At 38.5% G+C, this 18,752-nt stretch overlaps 1 protein-coding gene across 1 annotated transcript in view; it reads left to right on the forward strand.

The window, feature by feature from the left end:
- The window catches only part of MED14 (mediator complex subunit 14), a 33,410-nt gene that overhangs the window by 8,911 nt on the left and 5,747 nt on the right, over positions 1–18,752 (forward strand). The window contains exons 6-26 of the mRNA XM_015884784.3: positions 1,446–1,574; positions 1,921–2,028; positions 2,872–3,004; positions 3,546–3,696; positions 5,737–5,848; positions 6,507–6,632; positions 7,234–7,312; positions 8,787–8,946; positions 9,327–9,521; positions 10,108–10,242; positions 10,686–10,762; positions 12,636–12,796; positions 13,072–13,218; positions 13,305–13,396; positions 14,120–14,272; positions 14,512–14,781; positions 15,106–15,258; positions 15,780–15,891; positions 16,901–17,032; positions 17,579–17,761; positions 18,397–18,632. Coding sequence (XP_015740270.1) covers positions 1,446–1,574; positions 1,921–2,028; positions 2,872–3,004; positions 3,546–3,696; positions 5,737–5,848; positions 6,507–6,632; positions 7,234–7,312; positions 8,787–8,946; positions 9,327–9,521; positions 10,108–10,242; positions 10,686–10,762; positions 12,636–12,796; positions 13,072–13,218; positions 13,305–13,396; positions 14,120–14,272; positions 14,512–14,781; positions 15,106–15,258; positions 15,780–15,891; positions 16,901–17,032; positions 17,579–17,761; positions 18,397–18,632 — 3,044 coding nt within the window. The remainder of the gene's footprint in view (positions 1–1,445; positions 1,575–1,920; positions 2,029–2,871; positions 3,005–3,545; positions 3,697–5,736; positions 5,849–6,506; positions 6,633–7,233; positions 7,313–8,786; positions 8,947–9,326; positions 9,522–10,107; positions 10,243–10,685; positions 10,763–12,635; positions 12,797–13,071; positions 13,219–13,304; positions 13,397–14,119; positions 14,273–14,511; positions 14,782–15,105; positions 15,259–15,779; positions 15,892–16,900; positions 17,033–17,578; positions 17,762–18,396; positions 18,633–18,752) is intronic.

The following is an 18,752-nucleotide window of genomic DNA, read 5'->3' on the forward strand; positions in this document are numbered from 1 at the left end:
GCCTGGTCCATGTTAGGCCACGCAATTCAACTGCTTTTTCTTAAGTTAATTTAAAAATTCAGTTTAATTAAACTATTGGGTATTTCTCCTAGAAAGTCTTTGAATTTTAACTCAAGCACATTAATGTTGCTTTTTTTTGTGTGTGTCTCTATTAATGTTCATCTTCATGAATTAAATCTGTTGATGTTTGTGCACACATTTTATTCTGTGACTCATTGCAGTACCAGATCTCTAAATTATAGAGATTTGTTTTCATTTAGTCCAAGTACAGGTGGATGATATGAGGAATTTTTTTTGCTGTTGCTAAAGAAAGGGTGGTTATAAACCAGATTATGGCAGAATGCAGAAAATGGACCTGAAATGGACCTAGTCTGTACTTCTGACAGACAGAGTTAGCCTTGTATAAATTATATCCCCTAGATCTAGAGTGAAGCTATTTCTGAAAGTTGGTAATAGTAGTTTTTGCTGATACCTTTGCAAACTCTTCAATATCAATATTAGAGCCATTTTTTTTCTTAATGAGGTGTAAATGGATTTACATCCGAGTCATGAGATTTTTCAGTTAACTAAACACTTCAATACTAATTTCTGGTTTGAATTTGATTTCTTTTATGAGCATATCTGGGATGCTTTTTAATGTGCAAGTTTGAGTTAAAATGGTATCAGATTCTAACCATTTTAACTCTTATATAAAACATATAGGAATGTTTCTAAATGTCAAGAATTGTAAAGATGTATATGTGGCATACTTGGTAGCTGATTGAGAAGATCAGCCTGCACTTCATAGTAAGAACTTGTACTTTATTGTTTACTTTGCTTCTCATTTCATTTATGACCTTTCTTATATAGTTTTGGCCACCTCTGTTCCAATGATAGCTATGCTGACATAAGTGTAAAGATGTATATGTCAATTACATAAATAATGTACATAATCTTTCTGAACATATATATATGAAGTATGAGGAAGTGTGTCATTTCCACATGAAAATGGAGTTAAAATTATTCTAATGTTAAATAAATAGTTTGCTGTGAAGTGTGTTTCTAGTGTTAGATTTTAGCCTAGGCTTCCTGTCTTCTGGATGTCTTCTGGATGTTCCTTGAATTCAGCAATGAATTGGAAAATTTAAGCTAGTCATACGGTTTGTGTAATGACAGATATTAGTAGTCAGCTCAGTGTAACTTTGTGTTGAAGCAGTACAGATGTTGACAAATTATTGTGACAAAACTACTGCTGTGCAAGTCACTTGGGGATTTCTGTCCGTGCTGCTTATTGGCACTGGTATTGTTACATAAGCAGCTCCCAGAACTTCAGAATTGAACATAAATGTATGCAGCAGAACAGAATCTATAGAGAAGTAATTCGTTGTGAGTGCCAGAAACCACTGCGCTGGTAATATGAGGCATCTTATGAGACTGAGTGAAATAAAATATTTTTTCTTACTTAGCCAATGGTCGTGTGAAGTTCCGAGTTGAGGGGGAGTTTGAGGCCACCTTGACAGTGATGGGTGATGACCCTGACATCCCCTGGCGCCTTCTCAAACTGGAAATTTTGGTTGAAGACAAGGAAACTGGAGGTAATAAATACAGAAAACAAAGTTTAAATGTTCATTTTTAACATTGTTTTTCTGTGGTGTCATGTAAGTCTTGTTTATGCAGTCTTTTGCATGTGACAACTTAACTAAGTTGCATATACATGTCCAATTTTAACCTATACTTCAGATATCTTATCAGTGGTAGTCAATGACAGTGTAATAGACTTACTGAAATTGCCATGGTAAACCAAGGATTGTGTTACGTTGTTAAAAATTCAAGTATGAGAGTTTCTTGGTACAGTTATCTTTTAATATGTATTTATTTTACTATTTATTCAAATGCCTGTTTTCATGATATCTAATGTGAATGATTTTTAATTTATGAAAGATGGTCGAGCTTTGGTTCACAGCATGCAGATCAACTTCATCCATCAGTTAGTCCAGTCGCGGCTGTTTGCTGATGAAAAACCACTTCAGGACATGTACAACTGTCTGCGTATCCTTCTGAAAGTTCCTTCTGAATAAGCTGTGTAATGTAATCTTGCTCTGTTTAGTAGGCGGAGGCCAAAAAATGTGGCTTCCCTGTTAAGCTAAGGCAAAATGGCTGGAAGAAGAGTGAAAGCAACGGCCTTGGAGACGGTTAAGCTCATTTGCTAGCATGTAAAATTTCATTTTACATACTTGATCAACAACGGTAAAGATGAAGTGCTTGAGACAGCAGGCTGTATGGTAAGGCAGTGAAGCAGCAGCTGTTTGTAGATATAGATTCTGGAGGTAGAATAGAGTGCTGACTTAAAAGGTATGGGAGCTTACAATTCTTACTGTAGAACCGTAGTAATATGATGATGTTAACCATACTGGGTGTTAACTGTATTGCACCTGTATCGATAATAAAATGGGATATAGCTTGTACAGAAAAGCAGTGCAGTGACTTTGTATGTGCAGAGAACAAATTACTTGATGATATGAAATAGTTTTCAATGAAACAGTTTCGGCAGAAGCAAACACATGCTACTAGTGGGTGATCTTGAAAGGTAGGTTTAATGGTAATCATAGGATGAACTGAATTTCTTTTACTAGTCTTTTTTCTAAAAGACAACATGGTTGGAGTTGAAATCTCTAAAAAACAGCTACTGTGACGCTCTTGCCTAATAACCTGTCCTAGATTAAAAGGAAAACAACAAACTTTTAGAAATATTCAATGCTGATTACATACATTTATCTCTAGGTTAGTACATTTGCATGTTCTCAGGCAGTATCATGTCTTACTTTTATGGCAGTGGATTTGCATAGTGAACAGTCTTTGGATGTCCTCTCTTTCCTTAACTCTCTTCCTTAGACTCCTTCTGCCTAGCACTTCAGCTGGAAGTCCTGCATTCGCAAACAGTCATGCTGATTCAAGAGCGCTGGGGTGACCTAGTGCAAGTGGAGCGATATCATGCAGGGAAGTGCCTTTCGCTCTCTGTTTGGAAGTAAGTTAATTTTAAGAGAGCTGTTAACAAACTTAATAAATGAAACAAGAGGAGCATTTTCATTTGATACATGTGAGCCAGAATTTTCAGAACTCTATTTTCTTTTTGATGTGGAATTTAAAGATTCCTGAGCACATCTTTTCACTTGTGAAGAAGTGAGTGATGTGCATTCATCTGCATAAAAGCAGTGGATGTAATCATAAAATTGGCTCACTTTTGTGGATATCTAAATAAATTGACATTTTGTCAGTCTTTCACTGTGCCTATTGCTTGACTTACACTAGATAGAATTAAAAAAAGAAAAGAAAAAGATCCAAATGCTCTTCTGATCCCCATGTTGGGTTTGCAGCCATCTAAAACTCCTTGTGTGGATATAGTTTAATAATGTTTCTTCATTAAAAGGTTAAACTAAATGTTTTATTCAGTTCAGCTTACATAAATTTACTTTTTTTGCAGCGCTGTCAGAATTAAGAATTAGCTACTGAAAAGCATTTTTTCTGCTATTGTAAGTACATGTTTTAATTTTTCCCTTTATTTTAAGCCAACAGGTGCTTGGCAGGAAAACGGGAACTGCTTCTGTTCATAAGGTCACTATTAAGATTGATGAGACTGATGTCTCAAAACCCTTGCAAATATCTCATGAACCTCCACTACCAGCCTGTGATTCCAAACTGATGGAAAGAGCCATGAAGGTAAAAGTTTGCTTTGCAAGAAGCATCTACTTTTATAAATCAGCAACTTAAAGATACTTGTTCTGCTATGATTCTGTTCAAAGAGAAGTACTGTGACTTACACTGACCTGTCACTGTAGATCACAGGGTGTTAATGTTATGACTACAAGTTGTTACAAATTAGTGGTCTTGACTTTTGTCTTTAACATTACACCTCCTTTTCAGTGCTTTATATACCGCTTATGATGACAGAATGTTGGTGCTATGGGGAGCAGCAGTGAAGCTTCAGTTATCCTTAGTGCTTGGCTTGAAATATATTGCAAAGAGCTCTTATAAGGAGCTTCCCTTTTCTGTCTTGGAGTTGTTATGCAACCTTCCTATGAAAATCAGCTTCCACATGTGACTTGAGCTGACTACCCAGCAGTGCTATTCAGTTTGGCAAATATTGCATTATGATTGGAAGATGTACAAAAGAATCGATGTAGTTTGCTTGCTACAAGGGATATGCAAAACTTGATTTTGCATTATGATCAATGAGGCCATTGTAAATTTGAGATTTATCAAAGTTAATGCTGGCCCTCTACGATTCTCTACATTTAGAGATTTTACTGGGTTTGCTGTTCTGCTGTTATATAATTACAGCTGAGATCATTACTCTGGCTGTCTTTTTGTATTTAAGGTACTATACAATATTGGCACAAACAAATAGATTTGTCCAAGTGGGTTGTTACGCATTAGTGTACTGAAAATTTGATGTAGTTGTAGAAGTTAGAGTAAATTGTGGAGTCTACATAACTGATGGCAGCTGCTGAACTGAAATATTCCTGTGAATGTTTAAATGCTTGATTTTAAGGCCTTGTCTTGGAAAGCTAAACATACAGGAGAAAGTTGTTCTGGTATACATGAAGGTAGGTACTGAAATTTTATATACTTCTGTGCTGGTTTAAATCTATTCTGCGTTTATCTTTTATGCAAGAATAGAATTTGTGTTCAGTTTACCTTGAACAGCTTTCAAAGCAATGTAATAACAAGAAGGTTTTGCAGCTTTGCTTGGGCAAAATATGTAGGTAATACAACTGTAAAGTGAATAGATATAAATGTAAATGCTTCAAATTAGGTTGCATAAGTCAGTTATAGTAAATATGAGCTGGAGATAACAGAGCTTTAGCACTGTAAGTATAGCAAGCCTATACTTTTGGGTTCAGCTGGGTTGCTCATGTTCACAATCTGCCTCTTCATCTCACTATATTGTTACTCCTTTTAGCAAGACTAATATGAGCATGTTACGTTTCATTCTACAGCTACGTGAAATATGATCAGCCGTGAAATGTGGTCAAAGCACTGGAGCACCTCTCCTGTAAAGAGAGGCTAAGAGGTCTGGGATTGTTCAGCCTTGAGAAGAGAAGGCTTCAGGGAGACCTTAGAGCAGCCTTCCAGTACCTAAAGAGAACCTAAAGGAAAGATGGAGAGGGACTTTTTACAAGGAAGTATAGTAACAGGACAAGGGCTGATGATTTTAAATTTAAAGGGGGTAGATTTAGATTAAGTATTAGGAAGAAATTCCTCACAAGGAGGGTGGTGAGGCACTGGACCAAGTTACCTGGAGAAACTAAGGATGACCCATCCCTGGAGGCCTTCAAGATCAGGTTGGATGGGGCCCTGGGCAGCCTGATCTAGAGAAAATTGTCCCTGCCCATGGCAGAGTGGCTTTATATATAACTGTAGGTCATTAAGGTTCTTTAAACCCAGACGATTTTATGATCCATATTCTAAAAGTTTTGTTTATTTTTCCATATCTTACATTTGTTATGAACTGGTGCGTGCTGAGCTGGAAAATATTCCAACCTTAATCTAGAACAAGTAGGTCTGTACAGGGACTGAAAACTGTATGCTTGTATTTGGTAGTGAACCAAATATTCAGGTTAATAATGCTTTTGTTTCGTCAAAGTTCTCAGCAAATTATTTCCAGAGTAATCATTTTATTAAGCTTTGTTTTTGCGTGCTAATGCATAAAGACTGTGTGTCAAATTTGAAGTTGCTTGGGAACTTTTTTGTTTACAGATTGACCATCTATCAATAGAAAAACTCCTAATAGACAGTGTCCATGCGAGATCTCATCAAAAACTCCAGGAGCTGAAAGCCATTCTGAAGAGCTACAATGTTAACGATAATTGTACGTGTTTTCTACCAAACTGTGTTTCAAATCTATCTCCTTTTACCCCTAGGAATGTTTTCTGCTTTTCTTGCTCTCATTAATTTGACCAAGAGAAAATATGAATAAAAATGTAGGACAGTATGTTCAGTGTTAAAAAGATCCAGCTGTGAATTATTCTGCATTGCTAATTAAAATACTCAGTGATATCTACTTGTAAACGTAATGTAATAGCTGAAGTTGCTGGAGTATTATATTTGCTGCGGGAGAGTTAAAAGTTGTCTCCTGTAAAACTAGTTTGGAGTTGAAAGCAAATCTTCCACTGTATTGAGCTGACTTTGGATGAGGCTTCAGTTACTGTTGAAGCTTTGAGATTCAAATTGAGCTTACAATCTTAAAGCAGTAAGTTAAAATGTATTTGTGTTGTTTGTTTTTCTTTATTCTGCCTTTTCTGATTGGTTTTTTATTAGCACTGTTTTCACCAGTAAATTACTGTATTCAGTTCCCTCTTCATCTTGAGTGTAATAATGTGTAAATACTTATACTGAATCCAGAACTACTGCAAGTAGAATTTTTTTCTATTAAAAACAAACATGTTTGGAGGTTGTAATGGGCTGAACTTTAATATGATGAACTTGAATTCTGTGGCTGATTATTAACTGTTTTTTTTTAAACGTAGCATTCATTGAGACAGCTCTTCCAACACTTGTAATTCCCATTTTGGAACCATGTGGTCGATCAGAGTGTCTGCATGTTTTTGTTGATCTCCATTCTGGAATGTTTCAGCTGATGCTGTATGGTGTTGGTAAGTAGGTTAAAAAAATAAATAGGGTTGCAAGATATCAAATACAGGCAATATTAGGAGGTTATTTTGTGTCAACAGTTCTGTCAGATCTTTGAAATTCCAGAAGTGAGGGTTAAGCTAATAAAACTCTGTGTTGGGTGACCTAGATATTTTAATTGAATATAAATGTATAAGTGGATCACTGTGTTTATGATGCACAATTCAGTGTATCTTATGAGAAGAAATGACTAAATATTGTGTGACATGATTTGCAATTCATTTTCTTTAGGGCTTATGTTCCCTGGGCAGTGCTGGTAATGACTGCAGTCATTTCATGTGGATATGATTGACCTTAAATATTTTGAGATATTTTTTGAGTCTAACTTAATGTTTCAGATTTCTCTCTTTCTGTGTTTGTTTTGTTGCTGTTTTTAGATAAAGATAGTTCTTCTGGATTTTTTGCCTACGAACGTACTTCTTTGGTCCATAAGCATTACAGATCATTTGTTTTGTATCTTAATTGTACTTGTTAAATTAAACAAAACACTTTTATTAAAAGGTCAAAAGTTTGCTGTTTTAAGAGCAAATGTTAAGAGTAATTATTCACTTGATATTCTTACAGATCAAGTGACACTGGATGACATAGAGAAGTGTGTTAATGATGATATGAAGCGGATCATTCCTTGGCTCCAGCAGCTTAAGTGAGTGACTTGAATAATTCATTTAGCTTGCATAGAACAAGTTACCATGTTTGCATTTTGGATGTTTGTACTTGCTACACTTTGTGTAGGGAATGTACTTTTTCTGTGTCCTAAGCAACTCTGAGTGCTTGTTGCCTCCTTTAAATGGGTGGAAGAAATTTTTGCTGGGTGATGATTGCACAGTCCTCCTTTAGTTTGCCTTCTTGCACATAGCCTCGAATGCTGCTGCATGCACAGTCTGCATGAAGTCTTCTTACTTCATCAGTAGCAGACCACTGGCTTCCTGAGGATCTCATTTTGTATCCATACTCACTTTCCTTCTCCTTTATTCCACCCTGTTTTTACATCTGAATTCTTCTTGTTTCTCAGTAAGACCAGTGTCCCTTTTCATGATACAAAGGAAAAGTGGTCTAGGATTATTTAAATAATATGTTTATCTTCTAATATTTCTGCCCTGGCTGTATTGAACTTCATATCTTTGTTCTACAGAGCCCTGAGATTGAGGCACAAGATATGTTTGGCTCCCCCATAATCATAGCAAATAATACAAATACAACTTGCATCTGCAGGAAAACCAAATTCCACCTGCTCTTTCTTTTTGGAAATTCCCAGTACTCTGAGCTAATTGCAGAGTGAAGCCTCTATTTGAGGAGTTTTGTTTCTAAAAGAGGCATGATGACGCATGAAGCACTGGCACCCTGGAGAAACTAATCAACCTCCCTTTGTCAAAAATAACGTGCTCAAGATAATAGCTTGGGTAGTGCTGCTGTTTCTGAATAGGCTAGACAGTCCTATGAAGTGTCTTTTCAGACAATTAACCTCAGATGTTTCTTTGAGAATAAAGATGATGCATCCTGTTGGAGAGTCCACGGCCACACTTTTCACTGCTGCTCTCCTTAGAAGATTGACTGAGAAACCACACCATGCTTTGTTTTCCCCTTTCAAGCCTAGGTTGGCTTTCTGGTCTTGCCACCATAGCTGAAATCCATCTCAGTAGAATCAAGATTAATTCCAAACATTAGAATAAATTTGTTTGTCTTGCTGTGGTTCCAAACTTATTCAGAGGAATTAATTTGTTTATAGTGTAATCAAAGGTGATATTAATCAGAGATTTCATTTTTCTGTGCCCAGAATATTGAGAGATTCTAAATCGTACCATGTGCTTGTTTGATATCTTGTTCATTCTTTTTATATTGTAATTTTATACTGGAATATAAATATATATGTATATTCATTCAACAAATGATTTCAAGGCTTTTCTGTATAAACTAGCAGCTATCTTTTACCAAGTTGAAAACAATATGTAAATATAGCAATAAGGAAATACAAACTCAGCAGGAAAAAAAGTCTGTTTAACTGTGTGTAGCTTGTACAGCAGTATTAGATGTTGTTTTAGATTATGGCTGGCTACTAATTTGTCACTAAGATAATCTAAAACAGTCTCAAAATACTAATGCCTTTATTTCAACGCAAGGTTCTGGCTTGGACAGCAACGTTGCAAGCAGTCAATAAAGCATCTGCCTACAGTGAGCAGTGAAACACTTCAGCTAGCTAATCATGCTAGCCATCCAGTGGGAAACCTTTCCAAACACAAACTGTTCATCAAACTCACTCGTCTTCCACAGTACTACATTGTAAGTAACTAAAAAATACTTACCTTCTCTCCTTGGGCAATTTGTAATGGTAACTCTTAGATTAGGAAGAAAGTTAATTGCTGTAATCCCTGCCTCTCATCTCTACCTTCTCTCATTCTCTGGGTTTGTTAGGCAGTCGGGTTCGTACAGAGGGGGGGGGGGAGCATAGAGATCTACTACTCAGCAGCTCTCTCGTTCTCTTTATATTTCTTGAAATTCTAGTTGTTCTCCTCTTCTTGGATCCCTTTTGCAGCTACAATATTAATATCTTTAAAAAGAGAGCTGCGTATTCCTGCAGGAACTGGGGGAAGAATAGAAACTGATATAGGCATAACCTTAATTGAGGGTCTTGTTGATTTTGTTATTTTGTTTAAACGCAGGTTGTAGAGATGTTTGACGTTCCTGGTAACCCCACAGAACTAGAGTACAAATACTACTTTCTCTCAGTGAGCTATGCTGAAGGAGATGACAACCCTGCTACCGCACTTCTGTTACAGCAGTTCAAACCAAACGTTGAAGAGTTGGTACTAGACACAAAAAGTGGGAAACAAATGAAAAGTGGTGTCAAGCGCAAGGTATGTGTTTCAAAAGCCTTCAGGCTAGTTCTAAAGCGTGGAAGCCAAACGTGTTCTTAGCATCATTGCCAGCTTTAGTGAAGTTGTTTCAAAGTTTATGTGGCTGACAGCTTACACTGGGGCTTAGTACACTGGGCTGCTTCCCCAGGGAGGTATTGGGAAACTATTTTCCAGCAGTTATTGTATTTGAATTTGTGCTGAACCTTCTTAGTTGGTCTTAAAGCCAAGGGAGAGCACTGTGCAGAGGTAGTTAGCATAGCTTGTATTAGCGAAACACTGATATCAACATGATATGCTTTGTGCCATAGAAGTGTAGTCTTTGAAAGACTCACAGGGACTGATAAGAGTTGCTTCATGGGGTCAGGTTGACCTGGCTTACTGGTGAGTAAATACTGTTTTGAGGAAGGAGGTGATTATAAAATTACTTCAGAGTAATTGCTGTAGTCCTGAAGTTGACCTTGCAGGCATTTATCTTAGTGTGTGTTTTATTTCAGATTTGGATGAATTAGGTTGTTCTCTGACATCTGCTCAAAATGTTTACTGCAAAATGTGCAAGAATATTTATTTGTCTTTATTTTAATTCTAGTTGTCTGGTGATCCGTGTTCCATAGAACCTAAGAAACCAAAACGGACGGGAGAAATGTGTGCCTTCAATAAAGTCCTAGCTCATATTGTAGCCATGTGTGATACAAATATGCCATTTATAGGGCTCCGTTTGGAGGTATGTATTAAGAAATATTTTATTTCTCTTCTGCTGCTCCTGATTCTCTTGTCGACATGTTCTCTGAACAGTTACATCTAGGCATGTTCACTTTGTAGTCCCCTTTCTAGCTGAGCCTGGGTAGCTGATGTTCTGTACTGGGTTGCTCTAGTCTTGTGTCTGGTTCTCTAATACCAAGCATTAACTTCAGAAGACTTCAGAAGCTGAGGGAAAAGGAAGCATGAGAGGATGAAAGAGAGGTGTGTGGGAGAACATGAGAGACAACTTTTTACCACATTTATACAACCTGGTTTTTGGCTTTCCAGTACTAGAGGATATGAAGTATCTGTCACCCTTAGCAAAAGAAAAAAAAAAAGAAAGAATAATAAAAATCCTTGAGAAAGCTGCACTTATTTTGCTTGACTTTTTTTGCATGAGATAACCTTTTTCTTGTTCATTCCTAGTTATCCAATATGGACATTCCGCACCAAGGAGTACAAGTAGAAGGAGATGGCTTCAGCCATGCCATACGTTTATTAAAGTAAGGGGATATACTCCTGTTTGATTTCATTACAGTACATAAGCTTGGGAGAAAAAAGGATTGTTCAGAGAGTAACACTAAAAATGTCATGGGGACTGGGGGTTGGAGGGAGTTGATTTGTTTCACTCCTGTGTGTTTTGCATTCCTGTGTGAAGCATTGCTGTACAAAGAGGAAAGTAAGAATACACTCAAAGCCAGCTATTATTTGTTTTTCTCATTAGCCTAAACTGGGGTGCTCAGAAAACAGTCTCTGACAGTCCTCAATCCTAACATCCAGGCACCGCAAACGAATCTACATCATTATGGTGACTGATGAACTTGTAATTGCAATTTTAGATTAGGTCAGAGACCTGCTTACTCCATATATTGTTTAACAATGGACCAGTATGTGCTACTGCAGAGGAAAATGCAAAGGAACTCAGTAAAGGCAATTACATGGTTAAGAACTTGTGAAGGAAACATTTGAGGCTCTTACAGTAAAGAGTGACATGGACCTGTGGAGGTCATCTGGTCCAGCTCAAAGCTGAATTTTTCCAGTGGCCAAGAATTTATGGCACAGAGATCTCAAATGCTGACCTGAAGGGAGTAGTCATTTGATTTGACTGTCTCTGCTGATGCCAGTATAGTCTAGCATACAGTGGCCAGGCACTGCTGCAAGGACATGCTGCTGACTCCTATTCAGGTTCTCACTCAGGTCCACAAGTTCTGTTTCTACAGAGCTACTATGAAGCCAGTCAGCCTCTTACCCTGTGCTGCTGCACAAGGTTATCTTCCCCCAAGTGCAGGACTGCATTTCTTTTTGCTGAACTTCATGAGATTTCTGTTAACTCATGCCTTCAGCCAGCTGAGGTCTGTCTAAATGGCAGCCCTGTCCTCCAACGTGCTGAGTGCTGCTCCCTTCTGTTTGACATCACCTGTGTATTCCTTAGCATCATGTACATTGTTGAAGTTAAGTAGTATAGTCCTCCGTATTAACCCCAAGGGGTGCCAACCATATGCAGCCACCAATTTGACCTGGAACTTTTGGCCACAGTGCTTTCTACCATCAGTCCAGCCAGGTTTGTGACATTCCTTGGGGCTTACTTCAAGCCTCATCAGTTCAACTTCAGACTGTGTTATGAAGTCAAACAAATTATGCTAATTTTACAACAAACAACAACAAATGCCACCAAACCCACAGTCTTCTAAGGTGTAAAATAAATTGCTTAACTTTTTCTCATCTGCTGAGATACATTGTGGTATAAAGGCATTGGTTTTTAAATGCATCAGGCTGCACCTTTTTAACTGCAGACAAATAAGCTGGATTTAAGGGTGGTATGCGACATTTCTGAAATAAACTCAATTTGTAGAGAAGTTAGGCATAGTTTTACTTTAGCTTTATTTACTCTGTCTTCTAAATTCAGTTCTCCCATTGGGATATGAGTAAATTAGTGGGTATTAAGATAATTGCTAGATTACTCATTGCGTTTAAAGTGAATTTGTTCAGAAGGAGAACCTGATACACAGATTCAGGTTGCCCCAGAACTTTATTTTCATTTTAGCTTGTCTCTTTGTAGGAAAGCTTTATGTTGGTGTGCTCCTACTTTTATCTGGACATCAGGGCAGTTCAGCAGTTCCATTAAAAGTCTATAATTTAAGTGTTGAATCCATATAAAAATTGGTCTTAACTCACTGTGCTTTTATAACATGCTTATAGTCCTTGAAGAGCAGTAAGATCTCTGACTGTGTGGTCCAGTTGTCTGTCTTGCTGTTGATTATTCATTTTTTCATGCCCAGATGTATAAGTCCAGTATAAGGAAATGTTAAAAGGTGATATTTTTCAGTCTGGGGACTATACTGTGTGCAACTGAGGTCCTCTTTTCTTCACAAATAGAATTCCTCCCTGTAAAGGTGTAAACGAGGAAACACAGAAGGCTCTGGACCGATCTCTTCTTGATTGCACTTTCCGATTACAAGGTAGAAATAATCGCACGTGGGTCGCTGAGCTGGTGTTTGCAAATTGTCCGCTTAATAGCACTTCATCCAGGGAGCAAGGTAAGAGAGGTCAGGTAAACGTTGTATCTTTGTCTTATGTGTTGTCTGCTCTGGTATCATTCTAATCTTTTTGCGTTGAGGGACAACTATCTACTCTTAACATTTCTAATGAGCCACAGTGCGCCTCAATCAAACAGTCTCGATGGTTGGTTGAGTTGATGCACTTTTATTTTTTAATCATGCTTCCTGGACTCTCACCACAGCTTAATCATAGTCTGTAAACCTCAGTTTAGGAGCCACTTGTTTAATTAGTATTTACTGTTCTAATGCTTTAGGACCAACCCGTCATGTTTACCTAACATATGAGAACCAGTTATCTGAACCAGTTGGAGGTCGCAAAGTTGTTGAGATGTTCCTCAATGACTGGAACAGCATTGCTCGGCTGTATGAATGTGTCCTGGAGTTTGCACGATCCTTACCAGGTACAGAAATAGTCTCCTTTTCTTTAAAAATTATACTTACAGATGACTGTGGTTTTCTCATGCTCTTTTCTCTGCTCTCTTCAAAGACATCCCCAACCACTTAAACATTTTTTCAGAAGTTCGTATCTACAATTACCGAAAACTTATCCTCTGTTATGGAACTACCAAGGGGAGCTCAGTAAGTAATTCCTAAGTCCACTTAAAATGTTTATTTGAAAACACATTGGGTTGGCCCAGAGTTCTTAGAATTGTGCAACAAAATGAATTTACAGCATATTAATGGTTTTGACTGTGGTCTGTGTGCCTGCTCCCTCCATTGCATTAAATGCAGGGCAATGAAGGAAGTAACCACATTTATTACAGACTAAGAATATGTTTGAGTGTGCAACCGATGCAAAGTAGCTGATGCACTCAAAATTTGCATCCCAGAAAGTCTGTGTTTTTTGTTTTACAAGCATTTCTATGAGCATTTTATTGTGACTGTTAGTCTTAGTAAGCAGAGGGAGTAGCACTGTGGATTTTATGCGTCACTTCCTTACTTATTAGATTGTCCAGTTCTTTTTTTGTGCTGTGGTGGCAATAATCAGTCCACCTCCAGCAGCTCTTGATCAGTTCTTTGTGGTGTGAGTTGCTCATGTTTAATTTTTTCAGTCTCAATCCTGTCAGAAAAGGCACTTTGTTCAAGTTGCTTGACTTGCTGAAGTAACTGTCCAGTTTGCTGGTTGCCAACAATCCAGCTAACTAAAGTTATACAAAAGCCAGCGGAAGTCTTTTCAGAACCTCAGTGCTGAATTAGGAATCTGAGGTTTTGTGAAGAAGGATAAAAATGAGAGCAGACCAGCTTTCTTGTAATAACCTCCTGGTTCTAGTTTCCAAGGTCATTTTGTTCTTGGTGTTGCAGATCAGCATTCAGTGGAACTCCATACTCCAGAAGTTCCACATTTCACTGGGAACTGTTGGCCCAAACTCAGGTTGCAGTAACTGTCACAACACGATTCTACACCAGCTCCAGGAGATGTTTAATAAAACACCAAACGTGGTGCTGCTTTTACAGGTAATGTTTTAAACACTTCCCTCAAGAAAAGTCCAAGGTGATTAAGAGGTGATTGCTGATTAAACTGTTATCTTCTAAATTGTATGTGTGTATTGATTATAAATCTCCTTGGCAGAAGGTGACTTGGGAAAGATGGTACCTTTCTTGCCCCTATTATCTCTGCCCCCACCCAGCCCAGATTTTGCAGACTTTTACTCAACAGTAAGGTTTCTGGTCTCTCAGTATCTGTTCTTTTTCAGGTTTTGTTTGACACTCAGGCTCCATTAAATGCCATCAACAAACTTCCAACTGTGCCCATGCTGGGTCTGACTCAACGCACTAACACTGCCTATCAGTGTTTCTCCATTTTGCCACAGTCGCCTACGCATATCAGGCTGGCTTTTAGGAACATGTACTGCATTGACATCTACTGCCGGAGCCGTGGTGTTGTAGCGATACGTGATGGAGCATACAGTCTTTTTGACAACAGCAAAATAGTTGAAGGTTTTTACCCTGCGCCTGGATTAAAGGTGACTGTTTCTAAGTTGTTTTTAAGTTGATATTTCAGGTAACTAGAGATATTTCCTATTAATGAGAAAGGCTTACTGTTTGGTGATGAAAGACGCCTTTTTGAAAGAAAGGAGGATGGCTGTGAGTTGAGCTTAAAGAACCACTGAAAAACTATGTTCATGAATTCCTATGTATTGTAAATTTTGTCTACTACATGTAACAAATGCTTAGCAGTGGTTAGTTCTGCTGCTGCTAATGACCTCAGCAAACACTGGGGTCATTCATGTAATACAGTGCAAATGGAAACAACAGTTTACTAACAAACAAAACTGTTTTATCCTCAGACATTCCTGAACATGTTTGTTGACAGCAACCAGGATGCACGGAGACGATCTGTAAATGAGGACGATAACCCGCCTTCTCCTATTGGAGGTGACATGATGGATTCTTTGATATCTCAGCTTCAGCCTCAGCAACCGCCACAGCAACCACAGCAGGTAGCCTACAGATGAAAGTTGGAAGTGTTTGTTGTCTTCCACAAATGCAGGTTTTTAAGATCTTACCTTCTGAAATGAATGGCAGTGCAAAATCGAATGGGAGACTATAAAAGCATTACACGATGGAATTTCCCTTGGGGCAAAACATTAATTTGTCATTTTTTGTTCCAGTGTAAACAGCCCATAGCAGATGACTGGCAATTTTGGAGTGTGAGATTTGCCACTTTAGAAGCAAAGCTTTGATGGAGGGTTGGAAAATGGCTGTTGAAGATGGAAGATATTGGGCAGGGAAGGGCGGGAGGAAGAGTCAGGAGGCTTCTCTGTACAGAGTGGTGGATAAGGAAGGATGAGATGCACTATAAAATGATAATTAAAAAAAAAGCATGTTGTGAACAAGGTGGTAGAGTGAATTGAATAAGTCGTAGAGAAGGATCAAACTCTGACTAGTATTCTCTTGCACGTACTTCAGTTTTTGTTCAAAATGATTAAAGACTTTTGTTGTCTTGTGTTAACACCTTCAGCCATTTGCAAAGCAGGCAGGAGCATCGGGAGCATATCCTCTTACTTCGCCACCCACCTCCTATCATAACACAGTGACACCTTCTCCATCTATGATGCACACACAGTCACCAGGTGAGACGGCTGAGAACTTGTGTGCTAACCATACTGAATACATAGGCTGCTTTTTGTGCATGCATAGTTTCCTGGTATTCAAGCTGTGCTTAGCTCCAAGTTAGTCAAGATGATATACTCTATACCTTGGAAAAACAACAAAGCAAAGTCCTGCCATTCGTGTTTTGAAGAGTGTATTTTGAAGCATAAAAAATGGCAGAAGCATGTCATCTTGAGCTATATGTTTGAGACTGTTTTATTCTTCAAGTTTATGGCTTTCTCAGTGGTATTTTAAATACCTCCTTCAGAAAAGCTTTTTAATTAATTTTAATTTAATTTTAGTCTGGGGAAAAGGAGGCTGAGGGGAGACCTTATCACCCTCTTCCAATATCTGAAAGGTGCTTACAGTGAGAGCGGGGCAAGTATCTTCTCACTGGTGACAAGTGACAGGACAAGGGGAAATGGCCTCAAGTTGCGCCAGGGCAAGTTTAGTTTGGATATTAGGAAACATTTCTTTACAGAATGGGTAGTCAAGTACTGGAATAGGCTCCCCAGGGAGGTGGTTGAATCGCCATCCCTGGATGTGTTTAAGAGCCATTTGGATGTGGTACTGAGGGATATGATTCAGCAGAAGGTTTTTAGAGTTAGGGTACTATGGTTCAGCTGCAGTTGGACTTGATGATCTTCAAGGTCTTTTCCAACCTGGGTAATTCTATGATTCTATGATTACCAGAGCTTATTAGCTTTCTGTTTCCAGCTGCTACAGTGCAATAGCTGAAAGTATTTAAATCTGAGGGGAAAATGCCATTCTTCATGTCAGGTATCTTGGAAAGCTTTGTGTGTGTGCTGAATTCCTCTGGAAAATATAATCTTCATGCATACACAAGATGCAGCCTTTTAGTGCAAGAAAAAAATCCTTGTGAATTTTGTTTGCTGGCTCCCTAAAATGAGGGAGCTGTAGCATTTGGTAGAAAAAAATATGAAAGAAACATAGGAAATATGTTTGTTATTATGTGATATCTTTGATTAGGAACCTTGCATGCTGCAAGCTCACCTAGCGGAGCTTTAAGAGCGCCATCACCAGCATCTTTTGGTCCAACTCCTTCACCTTCCTCCCTTGGAATTACAATGGGTCAAACAGCAAACTTTGCCAGCCCACACGGTGAGTTCCTTACTGGCACATCTATATGCAAGGACAGGGAGAACAATTTTCTGCTTGAAATTGATTCTTCCTGGGCATACTTAATTGGTGGGAAAAAACAGAATTTTGTAATTGACTTAAATAGCTGTTTTTGTACATGCATGTAACTGTTAACAGCAGTCAAAAGTCGCTGCCTGGCACAGATTACAATCAGTGAAGGCTCAGGTGGTTATTTGAGCACCCCAGTAAAACTGGAGATGAACTAAGTGAAATAGATGTACAGTAGACAGTTTCAGAAGCTTGCTCTGATCAGCCTGTGTAATAGGATATCACACCAAAGGTACTTCTGCAGAGGTAATTCCAAGATAGAGTTTTATTTTGAAAAATGCAAGCAGGAAACCCTTAAATTTCTACCTTGTTGTTTTCATCTGCCCGTTTAGTCCAGACGTAAAATAAATCCTGAAAGACTGGAGGCATCTTAATATTGTATAGATTTTGCAAGTATTTTTTAGATTAGTAAACCTTGGATTTTTTTTTAAGTTGATGATGGGCTTGTAATTTCTGCAGGTACCATAGATCCAAGCTCACCGTACACCATGATGTCACCCAGTCAGCGTGCAGGGAACTGGCCAGGATCTCCCCAGGTTTCTGGTCCATCACCAGCAGCACGGATGCCTGGAATGTCACCAGCCAACCCTTCCCTTCATTCACCTATCCCAGATGCCTCTCATTCCCCACGAGCTGGAACAAGTAGGTTGCATTATTGTGAAACATTTCTAGTTTGTTTGTGTCTCAACCTATCGGTACTTTCTTTCTTCCTGTAGTAAAATAGGTAAAGACATGAAGCCTTTGTTCTGGACCACTTCAAGTATTCTCTAGCAAACTAGAAAATGAGTTGAATCATACAGTAAATGTCAGCAGGACTGATGCCTCTTAAAATACAAAAGTTAGTCTTAAACTATTGAGCTCCGTGACTGAGAGAAAGCTCATTGGGATGAAAACAGTGATAAGCATATTTGCCCGACAAAATAATATCATCTCATATTATAGAGCTGTAATGCTGCTCTTATAAGTTTGATCTAGCTGTCATTAGATCTCATTCAGTTTGTTGTACAAAGGTGATATCTGCCGGTGCACTGAAGAAAAAGGAAAAGGGAATATGAGTGAATGTTACTGAGACTTTGCACCAGTCAAAGGTCAAAGCTGTGATGCTTTGACTTTGCTCTGTTGCCTGTTGTTAGGCAGCTAGATTCTGAAATAAGAAAGATTTAAGCTTTGGCCCAGGCTGATCATTGCTTGAGTAGTGTTAGCAAATAAAGTGAACACACATCTTGGGTTTCAACCTAAATTCTTCTATACTGCAACTACTTTTTTCTTACTAATAGGTTCCCAAGTAATGCCAACAAGCATGCCTCCACCTCGTAAACTACCTCAGCGTTCTTGGGCTGCATCCATACCTACAATCCTCACCCACAGTGCCTTGAATGTCCTGCTGTTGCCCTCTCCTACCCCTGGGCTTGTGCCAGGACTAGCTGGCAGCTATCTTTGCTCCCCTCTTGAGCGATTCCTTGGATCAGTTATTATGAGGAGACATCTTCAGAGGATCATACAACAGGAAACGGTACGGTTTAGGATGTGTTAATATTGATATGCAAATATCACTTTGGAGGTGTTCATTTTAGTGCCTCTGTACTCCACGTCTCCAATTAGATACAAGCTGAAGCACTTCAGATATCACAAG

The sequence above is a fragment of the Coturnix japonica genome, chromosome 1 (genome assembly GCF_054131305.1).
Source record: "Coturnix japonica strain WE chromosome 1, WE-NBRP24, whole genome shotgun sequence".
In the NCBI taxonomy this organism is placed as follows: Eukaryota; Metazoa; Chordata; class Aves; order Galliformes; family Phasianidae; genus Coturnix; species Coturnix japonica.